Below are 25,589 nucleotides of genomic sequence, written 5' to 3' on the forward strand. Positions count from 1 at the left end.
ATGTCATGTTTACCATATGTCATCATTCATAGTAGTTAAGTCAAGCTCACCAAACGTTATTATTCATGGCAATAATGTCATGTTCACCACAAGTCACTGTTCATGGCAGTTACGCTATGTTTACCATATGTCATCATTCATAGTAGTTAAGTCAAGCTCACCAAACGTTATTATTCATGACAGTAATGTCATGTTCACCATACATCATCGCTCATGTCAGTAATGTCATGTTCACCATATGTCAGTGTTCACGGAAATTATAGCACGTTCACCATACGTCATTTTTCACCAGTGCTCTGTGTTCAAATCGTTATCATCATCATCATCTTTCTCATTATCATCATGAACAGTTATCCATGTTCTCTCTGTAAAAACTGCTCAGAACACTATGTTTCGCCCGGCGTCCGTTTCCCCATGCTATCGCTGTAAATGAAAATTGGCCTGTCTGCTAAGGGACATGTTTTGGCCACATGAACGCCCCCCCCCCCCCCCCCCCCCCCCTCCACCAAGCCCCTTCTTTGGAATGTGTATCTGGCCACACATCTACGACAGCATCCACCTGTCCCCTCTTGCAGACATCCATCATCGACCCGCAGACACACCATCAACGAAAAACTAACATAACAGCTTGGCACTATGTGTACTGACATGAACCGTTTGCTTAACTTTGTGCAGGTATGGATGAAAAGTGAAGTGCCTGTAAAACTAATCATTTTCAACATTTCAGCGACTCCCTGCTATGACACTGCTTGCCCTGGCCACTTTTCGCCCTCACTCAGGGAGAGACTGCAGCAGGTTCTCTCCGTACGCGCTCCAATTCCTGCACGGTACCTAGAGGCGCTGGCGTCAGCAGCCCGGCCCGTGACGCCACACAAGTATATTTTCGTCACAGGCGCGTCATCCAACCATTACCAGGAAATGCAGGCACTGCTGAATTCCTCGTTTGAAAGTTTGTTTCCTCGCATGAAGGGAGAGAATTACACTTTCGTGGTGTACAATCTGGGCTTAACGCCAGAACAAAGAAAAAAGGTCAGTTAATGGAGACATTTGATCCAAGCTGAAGCTGGGATGTGTGTGTGTGTATGTGTGTGTGTGGGTGTGTGTGTGTATGCGTGCACTCGCGCGAGTGCGCGTATGTGTGAGCATTATGTATGTGTGCATGCATATGTGTGCATGCACAAGTGTGCTTGTGTGTGTGTTACAGTAACTTTGTGAAACCAGTAATGTAGTTTTCCTGATATCATGGAATATCGGAATGCATACATCAGTTATTTCACGAAATCTCTGAACCACACATACACAGGCAAACTTCATAATAGGCCATTAAAAATAAGACGTCAGTGAGTATTTAAACGTCATTTAATATGCTGGACAAACATCAAGGGAAAGGTCACGATGATGGTGTGAAAAAAGATAAGTGGCAAGCCTTCAAGTTTCAAATAAAAAGAAACCAGATTAGAACCGCAAGATAAAATTCATTTATCAGGGCATTTCAGACTTCCATGGCAGTGAGAGTTACAGAAAAAATATGCCTGGAAGGGTCTGCACCTCCTTGTTTGGCTCCTTGTGCTCCTGTTACTATTTGATACATGAAACTATTAAAATGATTTCCCCCCCTCCCCGCTCTCCCCTTAGCAATGTACACTTTGCATTCATTTTAATATAAACTGTCTAGTTGTGTAATTTTATTGATAAAAAAAAATAAATAACAGTCTGTAAGTGTACAGGAGGGTTCGCAGTGCGTGAGAGATTCGGAATGAGCGACTTGAGTGGTACACCTCTGAAACGATGCGGACGATGGGACCACCACACCCACCATCACCACCGCAACAAGAACAAAAGAAGAAATTGTGTGTTAGTGGTTAATGAAGATACTGCATGTTTATGTTACAGACGGAGAAGCACTGTCGTTGCACTCTGATAGACTTCCCTTTCAGTGGGCTGCCAGAGTTTGTCAAGTTTCTCAAATGTTACGTGTGGAAACCTCTTATTGTTGCTGTAAGTGTGTGTGTGTGTGTGGTGTATGTGTGTGTGTGTGTGTGTGTGTGTGTGTAGTCTTTGTCAAATATTACGTGTGGAAACCTCTCATAGTTGCTGCAAGTGTGTGTGCGTGTGTGTATGTGTGTGTGTGTGTGTGTGTGTGTGTGTGTGTGTGTGTGTGTGTGTGTGTATGAGAGCACGCGCGCGTATGTGTGTGCGTAGACTTTGCCAAGTTTCGCAAATGTCACGTGTGGAAACTTTCTAGTTGCTGTGGTGTGTGTGTGTGTGTGTGTGTGTGTGTGTGTGTGTGTGTGTATAGACTTTGTCAAGTTTCTCAAATGTTACGTGTGGAACACCTTTTATTATGGCTGAAAGTATTTGTAAAATTGACTTTGTGAAGTTTTTCAAATCATACGTATGGAAACCTCTACGTGTGGTGGTGAGTATGTGTGGAAACCTCTGATATTGTCCGTAGTTGTGGAAACCGTTTGTGGTGGCAGTACGTGTGTGTGGTAACTTCTTATACTGGTTCTGAGTATCAATGAAACCTCTTGTGGTGGCCCTAAGTGTGTGTGGAGACTTCTTATAGTGGCCATGTGTATGTATGGAAGCCTCTTACATCAGCCTTAAGTATGTGTGAAACCTCTTTTGTGACCGTTGGTATGTTTACAAACCTCATATAGTGAGCGTGAGCATGCTTAGAGAAACGTCCTATATTGGCCGTGAGTATGTCTGGAAACATTGTATAGTGACCGTGAGTATGTTTATAAACCTCTTATAGTGGGCGTGAGTATGTATGAAAACCTCCTTTAATCGTCGTAAGTATGTGTGAGACCTAATATAGTGACCGTGAGTATGTGTGGGAATTTCTTACACAGGACTTAGGTACACGTGGAAACATCTTATAGTGACCGTATGATTGTGTGGAAACCTCTTATACTGCCATATGGTGCTAGTGGTGTGCGTTATGTGTCAGTGACTTATCGCCAACGTTTTGGACTTTTCTTTTATCAGCTTTGTGAACATTAATTTTCTCAGTATTTCTTTTGTTTTGTTTTATTTTGTTTTGTTTTTCTTTCCTATCAGTTTTTAAATAGTTATTGAGTTTAGAGCTCAAGAAGTGTCTTACTGATTTTTCTGATTTATTAATTGGTCATTCATTACCCTAATCATCATCATCTCTCTCTCTCTCTCTCTCTCTCTCTCTCTCTGTCTCTGTCTCTCTCTCTCTCTCTCTCTGTGTCTCTGTCTCTCTCTCTTCCAGATATTTTATTCATTTCAAGACCTTTTAAGGCAAAATGATTATCAACAAAAACCAGTCAGAGACAGGTATAAGATGTCCTTCCAAATTCAATATCAAAGCTCGTGAGGCACAAAGGTCTCTCAGCTGAAATGCTTTGTATAAATGCAATGCCAAATTTCGCACAGTTGTTTCAATTCTTGATGCCTTCAGCAGACTCAGTAGAAATAAGCATGGCTCTTCATAGTATTCGTTCAGTTTTAACGTAACTCGGAAATCATTCAAAACATGACACTGTGTGTGTGTGTGTGTGTGTGTGTGTGTGAGTGTGTGTGTGTGTGTGTGTGTATCTATGTATATTGAACCACGCATGTTCAGTTCGGAAGCAAGCAGTTTTGTCCTATCCACTACGGTGCATCTGACGTCATTCGTGTTTTTCTTTGTGCAATAAAGATGTGCTTGTATTGTACGTAACACGTTTGTGTGTGTGTGTGTGTGTGTGTGTGTGTGTGTGTGTGTGTGATACAGAACACTTTTTAACGATTCTTTTATCCTCTGTTGTTTTTTTCTCCTCATGATTCCTTTGCTGGATAAAGCGCGTAGCACAAGTGAGTCTCGAAGACCTTGCCTCTTGTTGTCATGACTTTTTCCTGCATTTGGGAGTCAGTGGCAGTCTTTTCTTTCTCTTTCTTTGTTGTTGCTTTTCTTCTTCTTCTTCTTCTTCTTCTTCTTCTTTTTAAACTATTGCGGGTTGTTGGCTTTGTTGTTGTTGTTTTGAGGTTAGGTTTTGTATTTTGTTGTTGGTTGTTTTTGTTTTTTTGTGTGTTTTTTTTTTTTGTTTTTGTTTTTTGTTTTTTTTTGTTGTTTTTTTTTTTTTGGGGGGGGGTTATTTTATAAACACCATGTCCTTTGTGTGTCCATCTGCGGCAGTCTTTACTGGAGAAAGCTGAGTACCTGGTGTGGATGGATGCTTCCATTCGGTGGAAAAAGTCCACCCCCCTGGCAGAAATGTTCTCCCGGGCAAAATCCATTGGCTACCAGACGCGTCATAACACTGGATCGATTGCCGTCCGTTCCCAGGCGTCCATGGCTCAGTTCTTTGGTGACCATCTTTGTCAGTACTCCCCTTTCACCGAAATGGAAACGGGCCTTGGCTTCTACTACAACGACAGGTGAGGCTCTTTGAAGGGAAACTACCCACGAAGACAGGTGTTTTAAACGTAGTGGAAGGGAGGGGAAGACAGAAACTGAAAGTGCCACCAGGTAAGATAGGATTAGACAGTTAAAGATAGCAAGGGGGGTGGGGGGGTGGGAGCGATAAATGTAAAACAAGATGTGACACGGATAAGACGAATTATGAACAGATGCATGGCAGGGATAGCTTTGGATGAAACTATGGGGCTTCAGTTGAGGTTTTCAGAAAAGTGAATTCGTGGGCATTGTATTACATTGTATTGCATCCCTATGCATTGTGTTTTAGTTTGTTGATGGTGTTGTGTTGTGTTGTGTTATGTCGCATTGTTTTGTATGATACTGTATTGCATTGCATTGCATTACCTTCCTATCGTAGCACATTCATCTGTGTGAAATTTGCGTTGCTCTTCCCTGGGAGAGCACCTCGCCACGATGCAGCGCCACCTCTCCCGCACCACTCATCCCTGGGGAAGTGAGGTTTTATTTTTCAATGTACACTATTATCTAATATGCGCCAAGTGTATGCTGCACACATAACCTCGGTTTATTGTCTCATCCAAACGACTCGCATCTAGGCCATCACTAAAGCTCGAGCGATGGAGAGATGGTAAAAAAAAATATCCTGGTCCTGACCTTAGACTCTGTCGTCTAATCGGGCACTCTGTTCCACGCCACCATACCAATAGATCATCACACTTCCCCTTTTGAACGTGGGACATAACAGGGATAGTTTTCCATTTGTTTGTTTATCCGTTTGTCTGTCTGTCCGTGATTATGTCCCCCTTTCACTGGACGTCAGTTACGTGCATGTTCTTTACCAGCCAAGCTCAAATTTGACAAGTTGACCAGCCGCGTCATGCACTGAGTAAACTCATTCTTTATACCGTGTTACCCCCCCCCCCCTTCCCCCCCACCTCCCTCCCACTCACCCCTCTCCTTCGGGATGATGCAGAACAAAATTGGGACGCACTCAGAGTTATTGCCCTTGGCACACCCGTTTCAACCCGGTCAATAAGATAAAGACAAGTTCAACATCAACCACCCCATAAATATTCTTTATATAAAGGAAACCACCACCTATTATATGTTTTAGTTTTTAGTATGGTGTTTTCTGTATGGACAAATATCCAAACGTACGGCCAGGGTGACACACGATCCCTTTGCCTTTAGGTTCAGACTTATTCCTCAACCGTAGGTCTGGAACGGTTTGTGTGGCAGGTCCTTAAAGGGGGTGATACACAGAAAAACCAAGGACATTTCAAATTCTGAAATTGCTGAATATCAATCGCTGCATATAAAACAAAGTCAGTGTCTTACATGGAACCACTTGGTTATTGGCTTAATGTCGTATTGAACCACACTAATTATCTGATGGCGGGATCTGGAACTGCTAAAATTTCACCCACCGCAATGAAACAAAGAGATTATCAGACATCTGGATTTCAAAAACAAACAAACAAAGTAATCAAGAAAAAAAACTGATTAGATTACAATAATGACAGCAAAAACAATGATAACAAACACCCCAGTCACCATGAAATAAAATAAAGAATATCTAGGTCTTTGTTTATATTTTCATTTCATTTTTCTGATCCCTTCAAAAATACAATGACTGCTTCCATCGCTTCTTTGTGACTTACCTTCATCAGGTGTCACTGATCTTTTCTTGGACATTCCCCACCACCGCCAACCCTCTACTGCCTACATTCCTCCCTTCTCCCTCCAACAGGTTCATGAGGGAAGCCATCCTCAAGCCCTGGCTGTCTTGCGCCTTCAACACAGACTGCATGTGTGTCAAGGACAGCGCCAGATTCTTGGAATATAAACACACATCAAAGACCCGGTACGCCGTGTGTCACCGCTTCGAGCAGTCCAGTATCGGCATGATCTTCTCCAAGCTGTTCCTGGACAAACGGCCCATGCTGTACGTGCCTGAAAATGCTGTCGGAGTCGCCAGGGGTCACACGATGAACTGGTTCGAGTCCTCAACTGATTATGTTGAATGACTGTCGTGGGTTTCCGGCTGGCAGGTGCACGTGCTCGCGCTCGCGCAAGCGCACGCACACACACACACACACACACACACACACACACACACACACACACACACGTGCGTGAGCTAAATGGAGCTTCTATTCGCATTTCTTTGAGATGAATATGTACTGTAAAAGGACGGTGAAAGGTTAAGCATACCCTATTTCAGCATGACGACAGACTGAAGTTTGTTATACCAGCCCCCTAATTTCAGTAATGTCCAAAATGTTTGAAACTTTTTTAACAAGGGATGTGGTTCAGTATGTGTGTTCCAGGTGTGCTGCCGATTTGCCCTTATCAAAGTTTTAAACGATGTTCTTCTTCCCGTTTGTGAGGACATAATATCTGTTCTAACCTTTGGATCTTTCTCAAGCATTTAATAATGTTGATGACGACATCCTTCTGTCTGCATTCAAAATCCTTTCAGCGGTTCTGACAGGGTTGTAAACTGGCTAAAATCATACACGATCAGTTTGTGTAAATGGCTTTTTTTTTTTCATCTGCCATACTTCTTAACTATGGACTTCCACAGGGATTTGTGCACTGACCTGTTTTGTTCGTCTAATACGTCGGATTTTTATCTGACCTGATCGACAAACACTCATGATTGATAAACAAGCATGGCTATTAGCATCTATAGCAAACGTACTGCTTACTTGAAGATTTTTCTAACTCTGATTTTTAACATACTTTCAGGAAGTCGAAAGGTTTTTGTAGACTGTGTAATAATAATTAACTTAATCTGAATGATGTGAATGTTACAAAAACCAAGGAAATGCTAATTGATTTTAGGGGTGGGGTCTTTTATTTCTAAGTTTGGTTTTTTGTTTGTTTGTTTGTTTTTATTAAAGGCGTTGAAGTTGAGCGAGTAGGCACGTACGAATATTTAGGGACAATTATTGACAATAGGTTGAATTTCAATCCTCACGTTGATTGGGTCAATAAAAAGATGACATGAATGTATGTGAATATGATATATGATAAAGAAATATAAGTGAAGATAAAAACAAAAGAGGGGTGAGAGGGAGAGAAGAGAGAGAGGATTGGCGAGAGAGATCATTATTAAATAATTATTATGTAAAATGTTCTGTGATGTATCAATGGAATTTCCTGTGGTGTCTTTGAATGTTTACATATGTAAATTATTTTCATTGCTTCTGAAATATGCAAACTGTCCTTATGAATATGTCAATCGAATTTCTTTGTGATCTCTCTGGGTGCTTAAATACGTACCTGTCTTCTTGGTGCATACACTACTACTACTACTACTACTACTACTACTAATAATAATAATAATAATAATAATAATAATGATAATGATAATCACCTCCATCATAATCATAATCATCATCATCGGCGTCAGCGAAAGCGTCATCGTCGACGTCGTAGTTATTAATAACTGGTAAATTGATTGCCTGACTGACTAATTATTTGTTTGATTAATCAATTGGTTAACTGATTATTTGAATGGTTAAATGATTTAGTTAGTTAATCATTTATCTATTTATACTGATTCAGCTGTTATTTGTTCTTGAATGATTATTAAAATGTCCTTAAACTGTCAGTGTGTTTGTAGTTGATCTCTTTTAATGCTTACACGTTTATGTGCATGTCTTTCAAGAGTAAGTCTTATGTCTGTACTGTGAGCATCGTGAACCACATGGTAATTCCTTAAAGCAAGAACACAATTCAGTGAAGGAAAAAATGAAAATCACGCTCTTTGCTCAATGTACATTTCACCCTTCTGTTCCTACTTATCGCATTGATGATAGTGTCCTTTTGTTCTCTCTCGATGTCAATGTACGATGATAAAATGACTGGATGGAGAGGTCGTCACGACGGCTGACCCGTCCCAGTGGGTGTGAATACTGGTATTAGAAAATGATATTTACGTATACTTTCCCGATCACATTCACGTGATGTAAGTAATTTTGTTTTTCTTTTGCATTTATATCGCATTATTTAATGATAATCTCAAAAGCTTTCGTACATTTTTGAAAGTCTAGTTCAAAATCCCCCCCACCCCCTTCCCCCCACCTGTCTCCTTGCGAAGCACGAGTAAAAACAAACAAATGAATGAATGAATGAATGAGTGAATTGAAAAAAAACACACAAACAGACAAATGGACAAACAGATAAACGATAAGTGAATAAATAGGTGACTAGATCAATAAATAAGTAAATACACAATTCAACTAAAACTATTCTACTTCTGTGCAGACAATACATGATATACATCGGTCATCTGTACATCTTAACTGTTGTTTCAAGCTTTCCGTGGTCTTCGAATTGGTCATTTAATGAAAATACAACGCAATACCAGTATACATTATTATTATGTATTAAGCAAAGAGCTATATGGATTCCATTTTCTCTGAAATCGTTCTTGTTCTTGCCCAAGACTTACATTTACAGCATTTACAGCAAATCTGAGCTACACTGGTCTATTTCATGTTGAAACATCTTATATATATATAAAAAAAAAAATCCGATTCAATATTATAGGATGTGTTGAACCAAAAAGACTTCCGTATCTATTCTCACCTCTCTCTCCTTCGTTATTGTCTTTTTAATTACTTAATCGATTAGCTAAACTTAGACAGCAGCTCCAATTAAGAAGGAAGGAGTGCCCTGCTGGTCGTGTTTCGTCTGTATTTATTATCTCCAGCGTCAGGGTGGCAGTACCCGGTTGGCAGGTGAGTTTCACTATTATTATCTCCAGCGTCAGGGTGGCAGTACCCGGTTGGCAGGTGAGTTTCACTGTTATTATCTCCAGCGTCAGGGTAGTAGTACCCGGTTGGCAGGTGAGTTTCACTGTTATTATCTCCAGCGTCAGGGTGGCAGTACCCGGTTGGCAGGTGAGTTTCACTATTATTATCTCCAGTGTCAGGGTGGCAGTACCAGGTTGACAGGTGAGTTTCACTATTATTATCTCCAGCATCAGGGTGGCAGTACCCGGTTGACAGGTGAGTTTCACTGTTATTATCTCCAGCGTCAGGGTGGCAGTACCCGGTTGGCAGATGAGTTTCACTGTTATTATCTCCAGCGTCAGGGTAGTAGTACCCGGTTGGCAGGTGAGTTTCACTGTTATTATCTCCAGCGTCAGGGTGGCAGTACCCGGTTGACAGGTGAGTTTTACTATCATTATCTCCAGCACCAGGGTGGTAGTACCCAGTTGGCAGGTGACTTTCACCATTGAAATAGTTGAACTTATCCGTTGTCGTCACGCCTTGTCAGTTGGCTGTTATAATTATGGTTTCTTTGTTCGTTTGTCCTGTTTCTTTTGATAGAATGGAGAGATGGTGACGGTTGATTTTGTTCATTTGGGAGGTGGGGGCTAATGCTGGAGAAGTCAGGCTTGCTTTGATTTTCCTCCATTGTGATGGAAGTATTTTAAGCACAACTTTTGAAAAAATAACTGTGACAATGTGATTCTTGAGGTACGCTTATAGAATTTTAGCCACAAAGAAATGAGTTAACGTTTTCCTTGTGTGGGGGTAACAGCACATGTTTTGGAAAACATTTTGGACTTGTTGGTAGTCATGGTAACATGTGTAGGAGTTGTGCTGTGTGTTAGTGGTTTACCTTGTTCAGACAAAGTGGGAAAGCACATTGTAATGTGATTAATGAGTTGGTAAACTAAGAGAGCACTGAGGGTCGGTGCTATGTTGGTGCACATTACTGTTCACCACAGATATTTTGGAAGTAATAATTTCCATACATTTGCTTATGTTAGTGGGATACTTTGTGAAGACAAAGAGGATATTTGTTTGGTTATGGTAACACACAGTTTTATTGTATAATGGGTAACATGCATTGAACACTCAGGGTTGTATTGGTCAGTCATGTTTGGTGCACAATATTGGGTGTCACTGTTGGTGGCAGGTAAGCATGATGAAGCTTGTATTACCTCACATAGATTTATGTGTGAGAGGAGTGCATACTGGTGGACATGTGATGAAAGGTGCTGAGAGGGTATAGGCCTTTCGTGTCAGGGTTTTGGTTTTGTGTTTGTGTTCCAGGTGTGCTACTTTAGGTGCAGGGTGAAGTGCTTTATGTAGGGCTGCGTGTTGCTTCAAGTTGCTGTTACTAAGCAGGGTGAACTGCTTATGTATGAACCGCTTACCTATGTTTGTTGTAAAGTAAACACTCTATAAAAACCACTCCATGTGGCCATGCTGTAAGTGTGAAGAAAGAGAGTGAGTGAGTGCAAGTGAGTGTGTGGATCATCAGTCAACCCAACATCCCCCTCTCTGTTCCTCTCTTGGAATCGAACCACCCTCTCGAGCAGTTTTTACATGAATAACATTCCTACACATTTATAATTATGTATTGGTTACTTTTATTTCCCTATCACCATAGCACCATTTTTCAGGAGTCGAAAGATGACCTCCACTGTGGAAAACTATAATATTGGTCTTATCGAGATTTACTGTGAGTTGTAGTCTGTTTGTTTCTTGCTTTAGGGCATTTAATTGATTTGGTAACCCTATGGGTGTGTCAGACAATAGAACAACATCATCAGCAAATAGCATTAAGAATAATTCTGTTGTGCCAGGTATCATTTGTATTCCATGTTTACCCTTCTTTGATAACTCCGCTGCCATCTAATTGATGAAAAAGGAAAACAGCTGTGGGCTTGACACACAACCTTGTTTAACCCCTTTTGGACACTGAAAAAAGTCTGAATAAATGCCTTTGTCACGAACACATACAAGTACAGAATCGTAGATGCTTTTAATAGCCATGTAAAACTTTCCATGCATCCCGCTTTTTCTTAGAGTACTCCACAGGATGTTTCTGTTCACAGAATCAAATGCTTTTTTGAAGTCTACGAATGCTACGTATAGCTTAGTCTTACGTAAATGATGCTTTTGGGCTAAAGCGTATAAAGTAAATATATGGTCGACAGTACTTCTACCTGTTCGAAGCCCGCCTGTTCCTCTGTTGTTGTTGTGTTTTTTTTGTGTTTTTTTTGTTTGTTTGTTTGTTTTTGTTTTTTTCTTCTAATTCTGTCCTTTTTTCAATCTTCGATTTAAGATATGTGTATACACTTTGCTAATTGTGCTTGTCAAGGCTACTCAGGTCATCAACGCAGTTTCTTATTTTTTTCTAATCTTTCTTCTTCGCATTTTCGTTTCTTTGTCCTTTTAAGCTTAACATAATCCTTCCTCTCTTTAACATAGTCTTCTTTCCACTGATTCTTAGCGCTTCCTGTCTTACATCTTTGGAATCTCTTTAGGAGTCTTCTGACCCGTTTCTTCTGCTGCCTGCATTCCACATCAAACCAGTCATAAATTCTTTCTTAGTTTTTTCTGACCTTTCCAACCATAAAAGCAGCTGCTCCATATAGAGCGTTTGTGAACAATTCAGCCCCCGCTATCAACATCGAAATCTAACACACCGTGAGCTCCACTCAGACTGTCTTTGAAATCACTGCTATCTAGTTCCTCTTTATATATCTGCAACTTATATTCATTCCAAATAATTCTGATTTCATCAGAGCAATCCCCCTTTTCAGCTGGTTCCTGACTCTTTTCGTTGCATTGCTATTTTTCCACTTTAGTACTACTGGTAGGTGCCATGAATATAAACAATCTTTAATGTGTAGATCACACCCTGCTCGTAAATCTTCATATATAAGAAAATATTCAATAACGCCGTTGCCGTGTGGTGACACAAAAAGCAAATTCGCCTTCTGTGTCACTGCTGCACGACCGATTCACAATATACAAGTCAAGCATAAGGCAAGATCGAGCAGGGATCTACCAAACTTGTTTATGATCGAATCTTTGGAATTACGTGTGGCTCTTTCTCCGTCAATCTCTTCAAAATCAAAACCTGGCACCAAATTCACTAAGTTATCATCTTTTGGCTGTTCACATCCTGTCCATGCATTAAGGTCACGGCACAGTGTAATGTAGACATTATCTGTGTGTACGTGTTGTATCAAACTTTCTTATAATATATGAATGCCCTCTTGTAGCTCAGTGTGCTCATATAGTGGTTACAAATACACACATATTCTCATCGATGTATACACATGTATTCTCATATATGTACACAGGCACGCATAGAAATGCATGCACACACATATGCCTTGATCCCCTCTGAACCAACACAAACACACAGACACAAATACAGATACACACAAATATGCACTCGCAGACAAATACACACACACACACACACACATGCACACACATGCATACACAGACATGGGTGTGTGGGCATGCATATGCATGCAGTTGTGTACACACACACACACACACACACACACACACATACACACACATACATACACTCTGACAGGACCAGCGGATTCCGATAATAATGATACCAACTAAACCAGAAGTTGATGAAGCGTGACATTATAAACCCAGACAGAACATGTTATTTGACCAGTTCCAGATGAGAGAGCATCAGTTATTATTGTTCCAGTGATGACAGAGCACAATGTGTTGGAAAGTACAAAGTGAACAACAACTTTTATCCCCACTGAACACAAAAGTTCATTTAAAAAAAAAAAAAAACAGAAAAAGAAAACAAAGAGAGGAAAGACCAGCTGTGTCACTATGGATTCACTAACAGATGGTAAAAATTGTGCTGACAAGTTTGGGGTTTTTTTTTTAATGTTTTTTTCTTTTTTCACTGCCGAGAAATGGAATGGGAGGATGATCATATTGCAACTGATTTGAATTAATGTTAACTAAAAACAGAAAAAAGACAAAAAAAACAACAACAAAAAAAGTATGGGAGGTGGGGTTTGAAGGGAAGGGTAGGGAGGAAGCAGGCTGATTACTAAGCACTGTAACTACTACCTGAAGTATTTTGTATGTTTACATATTAACATAACATTTTTGTTCCATAGTCTGTGTGACATTTATTGATTTTTTTTTTTTGTCATGCTTTGGGTTGCTAATTATGTTTTATAATTGTTATTATTGTTGTTATTACTGTTATTATTGCTGTTATCATAAGGCCTTGGAAGATAACACTCATGAGTCATGCATTAAAAATGCAAAGTGTCTGGGAGGGCAGATGTTGCCTTCGTACAGTGTGGTGCACCGGATCAAGTATTGATTATGTCATTTATTTGAAAATGATAGGTGGAGAAACTTTTGCACCATAATTTGATCCATGTGGCAGGTGTAATGACTCCATCAACAAGTTAAGTTGTAGTCGTTGATATATACAAAATGCTAATTTAGTGGTGGTTATTGTTGTTTTTTCCCCCGACATTTTCATTACCATGCTTCTTCCTTAGTTAAAGTGTTGTGGAGAAAAAGTATCTATCTGTATCTATATATACGTTTTTATCTATACCCATCTATCTATCTATCTATCTATTTGTCTGTCTGTCTGTCTATCTGTCTATCTATATGTTGTAAGTGGAAATTTTGAGAGTGTAAACAAGTGGAAAGTGAATTTGGCCAGTACACAGCAGTATATGTCATGAGAGCAGAGCCTTGTCAAACAGTCCCTGTAGACCCTAGTAGCAGTATCGTCGTCACCCCATCACCATTCTTCATCAACAAAATGTAGAGAACAAAATGTCCAAAAATTCTGATGCAACCCCCAACCCCAACAAACAAGTTAAAAAAAATTAAAAAACCAAAAAAGAAACAAAAACAAAAAACGAAAAAAGAGAGAGAGAAAAAAAGGCAATTGTTACAAACAGAAGTTTTGAACGTAAACCTTTTCTAACAAACATCTGTTTTGCAGTTGCTACAATTGTTAGAGTAAACCAGTGGGAAAAACATGATTTGACGGGCCGTGTATGTTTTTAACAGTATATTACCCGTACATATTACCCGTACATATACCTGTCAGGTCAGGTCATTAGATCTGCTACTGGTAACCTGTAATCCAGTACAACCTGTTCAGGGTCGGGTTGCCGGCGACTAAACCGGCACTCCCACCGCTCCCTTCAGGGACTGGTGAGGCGGGTGGCTAGACACCCTTATGGAGGTCCATAAAAGGGCGTTGGCTCAGGAGAGCCATCGACGGCCATCTAGCTCCACCGTGCTGTATGCATGCCACACGCAGTTGGCCCCCGGGATGTGTCTACCCATGCATGCGAAGTCTGGATCCGGCAGAATCTGCGGAAGAAACCTATCGGTTCAACGGAGAGGAAGGCGGTTACAGCAATGCACTGTGGAGTGCAGAGAGCAAGATGAGACACCGAAAGGATATCTTAGTCATCCGCTGCATCCGTGCTCATCCTCCAGTCGTCTCGACTTAGTCTTGCCACTGGAAATTGGTAGACCCGGACGAGAGAGTGAGGTCGACGTTGCGCAACTCCTCTTCACTTTAAACAAACTCATCGCGCAAGTCATCAGTCATCCAAAATGACCTTTCATCTTTCATCATTTCATCACTCACAAGTCCTGTGGCGACAGGCGAGCGACGAAACGACAGGTGTGGGTACACTGGCAGTCGCAGCCGCAGACCTGCACGCAGGCGGCTCAGGCCATAGGGTCGTTCTTCGTCGACAGGAGCAGCGATGGAGCTCGGCAGCCGTCTGAGCAGCCCTCTTTAGGAATGCACTGCTCACCTCCCTAGCATGAGGAAGGGGCTAGAAAAGGTGCCGTAAAAATTGCCTATTCCATATCACCCTGGCCAGCATACCGCGGCTGGCGGGGACCGTACATCAGCAGTCGAAACAACAAGAAAGAAAAGAAAAAAACAAGGATCGTTCCTCTCACCATTGGTGCTTGGAACATAAGGACTCTCCTGGACAGAGATAACGCGGACAGACCCCAAAGGAGAACGGCACTAGTTGCATCCGAACTCGCCAGATACAACATTGACATCGCAGCCTTGAGTGACACTCGGCTTGCGGGCGAAGGCGAGCTCTGTGAACAGGGATCTGGTTACACCTTCTTCTGGAGTGGACGAGGAAGCGAAGAGCGACGTGAGGCTGGCGTTGGTTTTGCAGTAAAAACAGCACTTGTCAGCAAGCTAGCTGGAATCCCAAAGGGAGTCAACGATAGGCTTATGACTATGAAACTCCCACTGGCATCTGGCCAGAAGCACCTCACCATTGTCAGTGCCTATGCCCCAACCATGACCAACCCGGATGAAGTGAAGGCGAAGTTCTACGAGGACCTTCACTCTGTCATTGCTGCTATCCCTAAAGCAGACAAGCTCATCATTCTTGGGGACTTCAATGCTAGAGTTGGCTCTGACTACATCTCCTGGGATGGAGTGATTGGAAGGCACGGTGTGGGCCACTGCAACCCAAATGGATTGCTTTTGCTTCAGACCTGTGCAGAGCACGAACTGCTTATAACCAACACAGTTTTCTGCCTCCCTACCCGTAACAGGACGTCGTGGATTCACCCTCGCTCAAAGCATTGGCATCTCATCGATTATGTCATCGTCAGGAAAAGGAATAGGCAAGATGTACGTGTAACAAAGACCATGTGCGGCGCCGAGTGTTGGACAGACCATCGCCTTGTAGTCTCGAAGCCGAATCCAGCCCAAGAGACGCCCCCAAGGCCAGAAGGCTCCGAAACGGCCCAACATCGCTAAGCTGAAAAACATCACCATCAAACAGTCCTTTGTGGAGTTGCTGGAAGATCGTCTGGAATCCACCTCTCTGGACAACCAGAATGTGGAGTCTGACTGGAGGACCCTGCGTAAGCTGATCTATAGTACAGCTTCAGAGACCCTGGGACCCATGACCAGAAAGCACAAAGACTGGTTTGATGAAAACTGTGATGAAATCAAGCAGCTTCTGGATGAGAAACGCCGTCTGCATCAAGCCTACCTGAGCAAGTCCACATCAAAAAAGGATGCGTACGATGCCATCCGCAGGACTGTTCAGCAAAAGTTACGCCAGATGCAGGATAAGTGGCTGAGTGACAAAGCTGATGAGATCCAGGGATATGCTGACAGGCACGATATGAAGAGGTTCTATGATGCCTTAAAAGAAGTCTACGGCCCCACATCCTCAGGATCATCCCCCCTCCTCAGTGCAGATGGGAATACCTTGATCACCGAGAAGGAGAAAATTCTCGAACGCTGGGCTGAGCACTTCAACAGTGTCTTAAATCGCCCTTCCTCCATAAATGATGAAGCCATAGACCGTCTCCCACAAGTCCCCATCAATGAAGCACTGGACGATCCGCCAACACCTCTTGAGACGCAGAAAGCAATCCGTCTGCTATCCAGTGGCAAAGCACCTGGCTCAGACTCCATACCAGCAGAGGTCTACAAGGATGGAGGCACTGTGCTGACTGAGAAGCTCCATCAGCTGTACTCACTCATGTGGAAAGAAGAGACGATCCCCCAGGATTTCAAAGATGCATCTATCATTCACTTTTACAAGCGAAAGGGGAACCGGCAAGCCTGTGATAACCATTGGGGCATTTCCTTGCTCTCCATCGCAGGCAAGATACTTGCCAGGATCCTACTAAACCACCTCACAGCACACCTTGACCAAGGTCATTTGCCTGAGAGCCAGTGTGGATTCCGGAAAGAGCGCGGAACCACCGACATGGTGTTTGCTGCAAGGCAGCTGCAAGAGAAATGTCAGGAGCAAAATGTTCTCCACCTATGTCGACCTCACTAAGGCCTTCGACACCGTGAGTAGAGAGGGACTGTGGAAGATCATGGCCAAGTACGGATGCCCTCGGAAATTTATTTCCTTGGTCAGCCAGTTCCATGAAGGCATGCAGGCTCGAGTCCAGGACAAAGGCGAAACATCTGCTCCTTTTGCTGTCACAAATGGTGTCAAGCAAGGCTGTGTCCTGGCTCCAACGCTGTTCAGCCTCATGTTCTCTGCAATGCTTACTGATGCCTTCAGAGATGGCGATGTTGGAATCGGCCTAAAGTACCGAACAGATGGCAAGTTGTTTAACCTCAGAAGGCTTCAAGCAAAAACGAAGGTCATGACAGACATCATCAGAGACTTTTTGTTTGCTGATGATTGTGCCCTCAACGCTGGATCTGAAGCTGACATGCAACTCAGCATCGACAGGTTTGCCACTGCCAGCAGGAACTTCGGCCTTACCATCAGCACGAGGAAAACTGAAGTTCTCCATCAGCCAGCCCCAGGGAAACCCTATGTTGAGCCCAACATCACAGTCAACAGTCAGAGACTCAGGTTCACATACCTTGGCAGCACACTGTCACGAAATGTGACCATCGACGATGAAGTGAACGTCAGGATTGCAAGAGCAAGTGCAACTTTTGGTAGACTCAATGCAAATGTCTGGAACAGAAGAGGCATTAGTCTTGAGACCAAGCTAAAGGTCTACAGAGCAGTAGTTCTCCCCACGCTACTGTACGCCTGCGAAACTTGGACAGTGTACCAACGACATGCCAAGAAGCTGAACCACTTCCACACAACATGCCTCAGGAAGCTACTGAACATCAAGTGGCAAGACAAGACCCCAGACACAGAGGTGCTCGCAAAAGCCACCCTTCCCAGCATCTTCACCATCCTGATGCAGTCCCAGCTTCGCTGGGCTGGACATGTGGCGCGCATGCCAGACCATCGGCTGCCGAAAAGGCTCTTCTATGGCGAGCTGCAACAAGGGAAGAGATCACACAGAGGTCAGAAGAAGCGCTTCAGAGATACTCTGAAAATCTCTCTGAAAGCGTTTGATATCAACCCTGACTCCTGGGAGGAATCTGCAGTGGACCGTGACAAATGGCGCGCTGCTGTGCACAAAGGCGCCAAGTTGTGCGAGGCCAACAGGACTGCTGCAGCTGTTCAGAAGAGGCAGGCCAGAAAGTCACGGGCAAACAAGCTCCCTGACAATGGTATGCCTGTCTTTGTCTGCCCCAACTGTCAGCGAACATTTCGTGCGCAGGTTGGACTATTCAGCCATCTGTGCATTCACAGATAGATCCATGAGCATCCTCCCCCCCACCCCACCACCACCCTCCCCCCATCCCCCAGCTGGATGACAACGATGGTCATCATCGATCTCGATGGACATACCACCATAGTGGTTATCTTTCTGGGGCAATATAACTGGCAATTAACAGAATATTTTTTATCAACACCAAACACATTTTTATCCATTTCAACAGCCACTGTATTCTTGCAGTCTATCTTAACCTCTTTTATATGATGTTCAATACATTTCTTAATCATCAATAAAACTCCTCCAGAATTTCTCCTGTGATGGGAAAACTTAGTTGCAGGAGCAACAAATTTTACATATTCTGTGAAAATGCCGCCAAAATCAAATAGTCAGTAAATGTTTCCGTTAAACAGATAAAATCAAACGAACTAATGTAATCAATAAAGGATACATCTTGTAACTTACAAAGCAGGTTTTCTACATTATAGTTCAGAACGGTCCATTCATTTGTGAAGCCGTGTTATGAACTGAGTGGTTTATCAGAGGACGGTACAAAAAAACTAACTAATGATTGACTGAATTAAAGGATAGACAAGAATCTCCACGCACAGGCCAGGAACATATAGAGGCCAGTCACAAAATGGTTTTTCTATTGTTTTATTTACAATAGTTATTATAAAGAGAAGAAGAAGAAGAACTAAGGAGAAGAGATAAAACAGTACCTGGAATGACACAAACAAATGTCATCAGCACAATATGTCGGCACAAGTGAATAGTAAAGCACATGTGTACATATCACATGGAAAGGCTGTCACTCGGTTTTTGGATAAGCAACAACATGAGATAATGCATGTGTGTGAAGACCAAACACTGACAACAAATGACATTTCTAATACATTTAAATTATTTAGATAAGGTGGTTAAAGCTATGCTGATTTAGTGAAAGTACAGTGACAGTATAGATTAGGTAAAGCTTATACTGTGTCAAAGTGACTCAAATGAATCAATTTATCATGTTGGACTATACTGGATAACTAAATTACAATTAACAGACTGATACATATCAGGTCGTTTTAACCAATAACTGATATTAATCCAACACTATCTTGTAATCACCACAACAGAATACTATACACATCTTAGAGTACTGAGCACACTGTAGCAGTACAACTGGTCTCAGCATGTAAAATAATACATGAATAATAAACAAGATCGATAATAGAATCAGTGGCTTTGATATAATACTGGCAAACTAAGAGACCTGATAGTCATCAGTGCACAACCCAAAGGTTGGAAGAACTGTCATGGCTTATCCATTAAGTGGTGAATGAATCTACACAAGTAATCTGTTTCATCAAAGCCAAACATCAACACAGCTTTGCTTGTGCTCAACGTTCATATCTTCACATACTCATATGAACACAAGTACTGTATCGAAGAATACAATTTACAAATCAATATTTTCTACACACTAGTACATACAGTGATACGTAGCGAGATGTCAGCCTCTGCACACACACACACACACACACTGCTTGCGACATGGCAAAAGCTAGAGAGAGAGAGAGAGCAGCTCTGGTCAGATGACTGACCAGGTATAAAGTGACCAGATGATCTATTGGAGGAGTTTAACGACCTATTGGCGTCTACACCCTTAAGGTCAATCCAGATGATCACCCACTCCGCCAATTTATGCAAGTAAAGCGGACTGCAAAGACAATCGCGTGTGCTGTGAAGCAGATTGGCTCAAATCAGGCTAAATCTGACAAGAGCTGTGTTTCTTCCAAAGTGTTCAGTGATGGATTTCTAAATGATTCTTAAACCGATTTACGTTGGATAGGTCACAAAAGAAAGAGCTCAATGCCTACTTTCTAATGAGTATAAAATGAAGTGTTGATTATCCAAGATGAATCTATAATCTTAATGTAAGTCACCTGAAAGGGGCAGTTTTTGCGAGCTCATCATGGAAATTTACAAACTGTGTTAAATCAGTTTAACGTAGGCAAACATACATTGGATAGATTTAAAGACGGAATTGCGACGATTCTGCCAGTATATATAATACTTGCAGTTTACTGATCTGACAAAAGAGATTAATTAAATACGCTGCATCAGAAACACAGATTAGAGCTCGCCCAATCGCGAACCGCGACACTGAGTTGGAGTGGTCGTGTGGCGAGACAAAATGACGTAAGCTTAGCGTCAGTTGAAATCTTTAGACTGCCGAACAATTCAACTGAAATCAAGTATGCTTCTAATTAATTTAAGTGTGTGTGTAAGCACAACAAATATTTCAGTGAATGATACAGAGACTTGATTTAATAGATGTTTAGAGAATAGGTTTAAAATGGGCTTTGCATCAAACCAGGAATGGCATCACACATTCTGCTCGAGCTGTTGAAGGCTGGCCGGTTAGTTGCCAAAACGCCATCTGCTAGCAATACAGCTTGTGCGTGAAGCAGTATCTGAAGCCTAAGAGCGCTATCTGAAGCTAAGCGCTTGGCTACATTTGGGTGGTCAGAAATTTTTCTTGTCCCTCCGCAGTGTCCTGCTGCTATCGCCGATACCAGCTGGAGATTTGTTGTGAGGCCCCATCTTTCTTCTCACTGTGAGAGCAGTGTGTGTGTGTTCTGTATGCTTTTGGCGAGAGACCCTGTCAGTCGGCTCGCCGTGTGGTCAGTGTGTGTTGCCCATGTGTTGTTGGTGTGAGGCGCCCTCTGTTCGCTCACTGTGTGGTCAGTGTGTGCTGTTGGTGTCCCACTCTTGTGTGGCCCAGCCTGTGTGCTTGATGTTAGAACATCGCATACTGCCCGAGTGTTGCTGCTGCGATGAGTGTCGTCCTGGTGTACTGCCCCTCTCATACGGAGGAAGGTGGCAGAATGGTTAAGACGCTCAGCTGCCAATACAGAGAGTCCGTGAGGGTGTGGGTTCGAATCCCGCTCTCGCCCTTTCTCCTAAGTTTGACTGGAAAATCAAACTGAGCGTCTAGTCTTTCGGATGAGACGATAAACCGAGGTCCCGTGTGCAGCACGCACTTGGCGCACTGAAAAAGAACCCATGGCAACGAGAGTGTTGTCCTCTGGCGAAATTACGTAAAATGAAATCCACTTTCATAGGTACACAAATATGTAAGCATGCACTCAAGGCCTGACTAAGCGCGTTGGGTTATGCTGCTGGTCAGGCATCTGCTTGGCAGATGTGGTGTAGCGTATATGGATTTGTCCGAACGCAGTGACGCCTCCTTGAGAAAGTGAAACTGAAACTGAAACTCATACCGGCACACCCGCTCGCACCTCGTTGCTGTTGTTGGCTCGGTGAGACATCGGTGTTATCACGTTGCGGGGTTGTGTTAGTCACGCCCTGTTGTTTCTGACCACGCCCTGACCCATGTCTTACGTCACTAGCAGGGGAACATGGGTTGTGGCTGGCTGGTTCTCGGCTCTGTCCTGCCGTGCGAGTTGTTTTCATGTCGTTTGCTGTCAACGTTTTGTTTTCAACACTTCCCGAAGCGACTTGTGCGTATGTTTTGCGGTCAGGAGACAGCGAAACGATCACTAGATTGCCGCTACGGAAAAAGGCTTTCTTGCCTTCTTTTCTGGCCTGGGCGACGGCGCTGCTTTGAGCAAGGGTCAGATCGTTTGCCACTCTGACACCTTTCGTGGCCAGCTCATTACGGAAGTCCTTGTTGGTGATTATTGCCATCTTGTCTTTCTGTCGGCTAAATCTGACGAGCATGGGTTTTGGATGTCCGTCCCAGCTCTGTCCAATGTGGTGTACTCGTTCTAAGTTGTCTATGGTCCATGTCTTAACCCCCCTCCCCCCACGCTGTTTAGTGTGTACAACACGGTCCTGACGCACGTATCGTTGTTTTCATTCTAGTCGATCCCGAACATGCGCAGATTCTCTCTTCTGGAGAATTCTTCCAGCCTATCAATGTATGATTTATTTGGCTTACTTCTTGTTTCATGTCATGCACAGATGTTGTCAGTTTATTAGTCTTTTCTCTTCCGTCTGTACCTCTGCTTCTAGTGAGAGACAGACAGACAGACAGAGAACCCAAACGAGAGAGAGAATGAATTTCATTTCCGAGGGTAATAGAATAAGTAACGATGCTTTTTTTCATCCAGCCCTGAAAAGGAGAAATGTGGGGGAAATGTAAGCAAATCAACTGCAAATTACATCACATTCATTACAAATATAAATCATTGAAAGGAGTGGATAAAAGTTTTCCATCAGATATTCATGATACCATTTTTTTTTTTTAGAACATAGAGACTTGTACGAACATTGAAACTAGATAAGATATTGTTCAAGAGACATCCACCAGAGTGAGTTGACTATATCTAAATAAATCATTTCTAGGCAGTGGCACCATGATCGTGCTGATGTCGCGGATCGTGCTTGTTACAAATCGTTGTTGAGAGAGAGAGAGAGGGGGAGACAGAGACAGAGACAGTCAGAGATAGATAGAGAGAACGTCGGCAATAATGTTTAGACATAAAGACGTAATTACAGTCCACACAGAAGAAAGGAAAAGGACATGAGAGAGGGGGTGGGCATAAAAAAAGTAATATGTAAAACTGAGATCCAATAAAAATGTACAAGATAAAAAATAAACAGAGACAATATACATGAATGTATATAAGGGAATAGAGGCTACGCACACGAAGTAAAAATCTTTTCTTTCTCTCTCTCTCTTTCACCAGTTATACTGGATTCGGGGACCTATATTGTTTGTGGAAGAGTTTTCGTACGCTCTCAACACACAGTCTTTCAATACACACACTCTCAATCAGCTGGACTCGAACCAGTTCATCCTGTGACCCCTGGCAACCCTGATAGAGTTGTGAGGCACGTACAGCATGGGCCGTTTGTCCAGGAACAGCTTGGAGAAGATCATGCCGATGCTGGACTGCTCCCAGCGGTGACACACGGCGTACCGGCCCTTTATTTTGCGTCCACAGTTGCCGAGTCTGGCGCTGTCCTTGATACACATGCAGTCTGTGTTGAAGGCGCAAGACAGCCAGGGCTTGAGGATGGCTTCCCTCGTGAACCTGTTGGAGGGAGGAGGAAGAGGGTAGAAAGTCCAAGAAAAGATCAATGACAATTGATGAAGAAAGTCACAGAGCAGCCACAAAGGAATTCGACACACACACACACACACACACACACACACACACACACACACACACAAAAAAAAAAAAAAAAAAAAAAAAAAAAAAAAAAAAAAAAACCCACAGTAGATGATAAAAGTAATACAACAATGAAATCAAAGTTAAAACAAAGACTGAAAAATATATCATGTGCAAGTAGAAATATACACCATGAGGGTACATTCCCACGCCCCCGAGTTATACCATTACACACGTTGTTTTTGGCACGTTTGAATGCTCATAAAGTAATCTCTCCCCCCCTCTCTCTCTCTCTCTCTCTCTCTCTCTCTCTCTCTATATATATATATATATATATATATAGTAGGCCTCCTTCGGTCATGGCTGACCATGGATAGAGTATATCCGACCTAATGTCTAACTGGGCTGTCTGCTTGGACCAAGCAGCGTCGTCTGTGACTGTAGAGACCGATACGAGAGAGACAGTCTCTGTCGCAGTGATCACATGCGTAAGCTGATGCTGGTCTGTCGGCTGCTGTCCCTTTTCTGCGAGCTCGCTTTTCTGCTGCAGCAGCTGTATTGAGATCCTCCCAGGACTCAGTGTTGATCTCAAGTGCCTTCATGTCACGTTTGCAAACGTCTTTGTATCTCAGCTGTGGGCAGCCGATGCTTCTCTGCCCCGTGGCGAGCTCTCCATAAAGGATGTCTTTTGGGATGCGATCATCTTCCATGCGGCGAACGTGGCCCAGCCAGCGCAGCCGACGCTGCCTCAGCATGGTATACATGGTCGGGAGGCCAGCGTGAGTCAGGACTTCGGTGTTTGTCACCTTGTCTTGCCAGGAGATGCGGAGTATGCGCCGTAGGCTTCTCAGGTGGAAGGTATTGAGCCTTTTCTCCTGCCGAGCATGTGTGGTCCACGCCTCACTGCCATACAGCACAGTGCTGAGGACGCAGGCGTTGTATACAGCCATCCTTGTCTTCGTGGTCAGCTTGGGATTTGTCCACACTTTGTGTGAGGCGGGCTAGCGTTGTGGCTGCCTTCCCGATCCTCTTGTCGATCTCGGTGTCAAGGGAGAGGTTGTCGGTGATGGTGGACCCAAGGTAAGTGAATTGATGGATGGCTTCAAGCTCGTAGTCATCAATGGTGATGGTTGGTGGAGATGGAGTGTCTTGGCCTAGGACATTTGTCTTCTTGATACTGATGGTCAGACCGAAATCTTTGTAGGCCTGGGAGAAGCGGTCCATTAGTGACTGCAAGTCCCGCTGAGTGTGGGTCACAACTGCAGCATCGTCAGCAAGAGCATGTCTCTGATGAGGGCTTCGCGGACTTTTGTCCTTGCTCTGAGGCGGGCGAGATTGAAGAGCCTGCCATTTGATCTGGTCCGCAGGTAGATCCCTTCTAGCGCTGTGCTGAACGCATGTCTCAGGAGAAGAGCAAAGAAGATTCCAAATAGGGTGGGGGCGAGGACACAGCCTTGTTTGACACCGCTGCGTACGTCGAAGGGCTTGGAGAGGTTACCATTAAACTGCACCTTCCCTGTCATGTTGGAGTGGAAGGACTCAATCAAGCTGTGCAGTTTTGGGGGTCAGCCGATCTTTCGAAGAGCCCTGAAAAGGCCATCTCTGCTGACTAGGTCAAAGTCCTTGGTGAGGTCAATGAATGCGACATACAGGGGCATCCTCTACTCTCTGCACTTCTCCTGGATTTGGCGAAGGGAGAAGATCATGTCTACCGTAGATCTCTCTGCTCGGAAACCGCACTGTGATTCCGGTTAAAACGCGTTTGGCCAGTTTCTGCAGGCGATTTAGGGGGACCCGAGCGTAGACTTTGCCTACAATGCTGAGAAGAGAGATGCCTCTGTAATTGTTGCAGTCGCTCCTTTCACCCTTGTTTTTGTAGAGGGTGATAATCTTGGCGTCCCTCATGTCCTGCTGTACAGCTCCCTCATTCCAGCACTGACAGAGGACTGTGTGCAGAGGATGCAGAAGAGTAGTCTTGCAGTGTTTAATTAGATCTGGGGGAATTCCGTCACTGCCAGGTGCCTTGCCTGATGTCAGGCTGTTAATAGCCTTGCTGAGTTCGTCCTCAGTTGGCTCTGCGTCAAGTTCTTCCATGACCGGCATGCACTTGATGGCATCAAGGGCTGAGTTGGACACCATGTTTTCTGTGGAGTAGAGGTCGGAGTAGTGTTCTGCCTATCTCTCCAT

General features: G+C 43.3%; 2 protein-coding genes across 2 annotated transcripts in view; one reads left to right on the forward strand and one right to left on the reverse strand.

The window, feature by feature from the left end:
• The window catches only part of LOC143274826 (uncharacterized), a 20,788-nt gene extending 10,185 nt beyond the window's left edge, over positions 1–10,603 (forward strand). The window contains exons 5-8 of the mRNA XM_076578765.1: positions 728–1,029; positions 1,894–1,998; positions 4,151–4,392; positions 6,144–10,603. Coding sequence (XP_076434880.1) covers positions 728–1,029; positions 1,894–1,998; positions 4,151–4,392; positions 6,144–6,420 — 926 coding nt within the window. The 3' untranslated portion in view covers positions 6,421–10,603. The remainder of the gene's footprint in view (positions 1–727; positions 1,030–1,893; positions 1,999–4,150; positions 4,393–6,143) is intronic.
• An 8,317-nt stretch (positions 10,604–18,920) lies between these two features.
• The window catches only part of LOC143302325 (uncharacterized), a 28,494-nt gene continuing 21,825 nt past the window's right edge, over positions 18,921–25,589 (reverse strand). The window contains exon 8 of the mRNA XM_076616940.1: positions 18,921–23,324. Within this exon, the coding sequence (XP_076473055.1) occupies positions 23,063–23,324 (262 nt within the window). The 3' untranslated portion in view covers positions 18,921–23,062. The remainder of the gene's footprint in view (positions 23,325–25,589) is intronic.

The sequence above is a fragment of the Babylonia areolata genome, chromosome 29 (assembly GCF_041734735.1).
Source record: "Babylonia areolata isolate BAREFJ2019XMU chromosome 29, ASM4173473v1, whole genome shotgun sequence".
In the NCBI taxonomy this organism is placed as follows: Eukaryota; Metazoa; Mollusca; class Gastropoda; order Neogastropoda; family Buccinidae; genus Babylonia; species Babylonia areolata.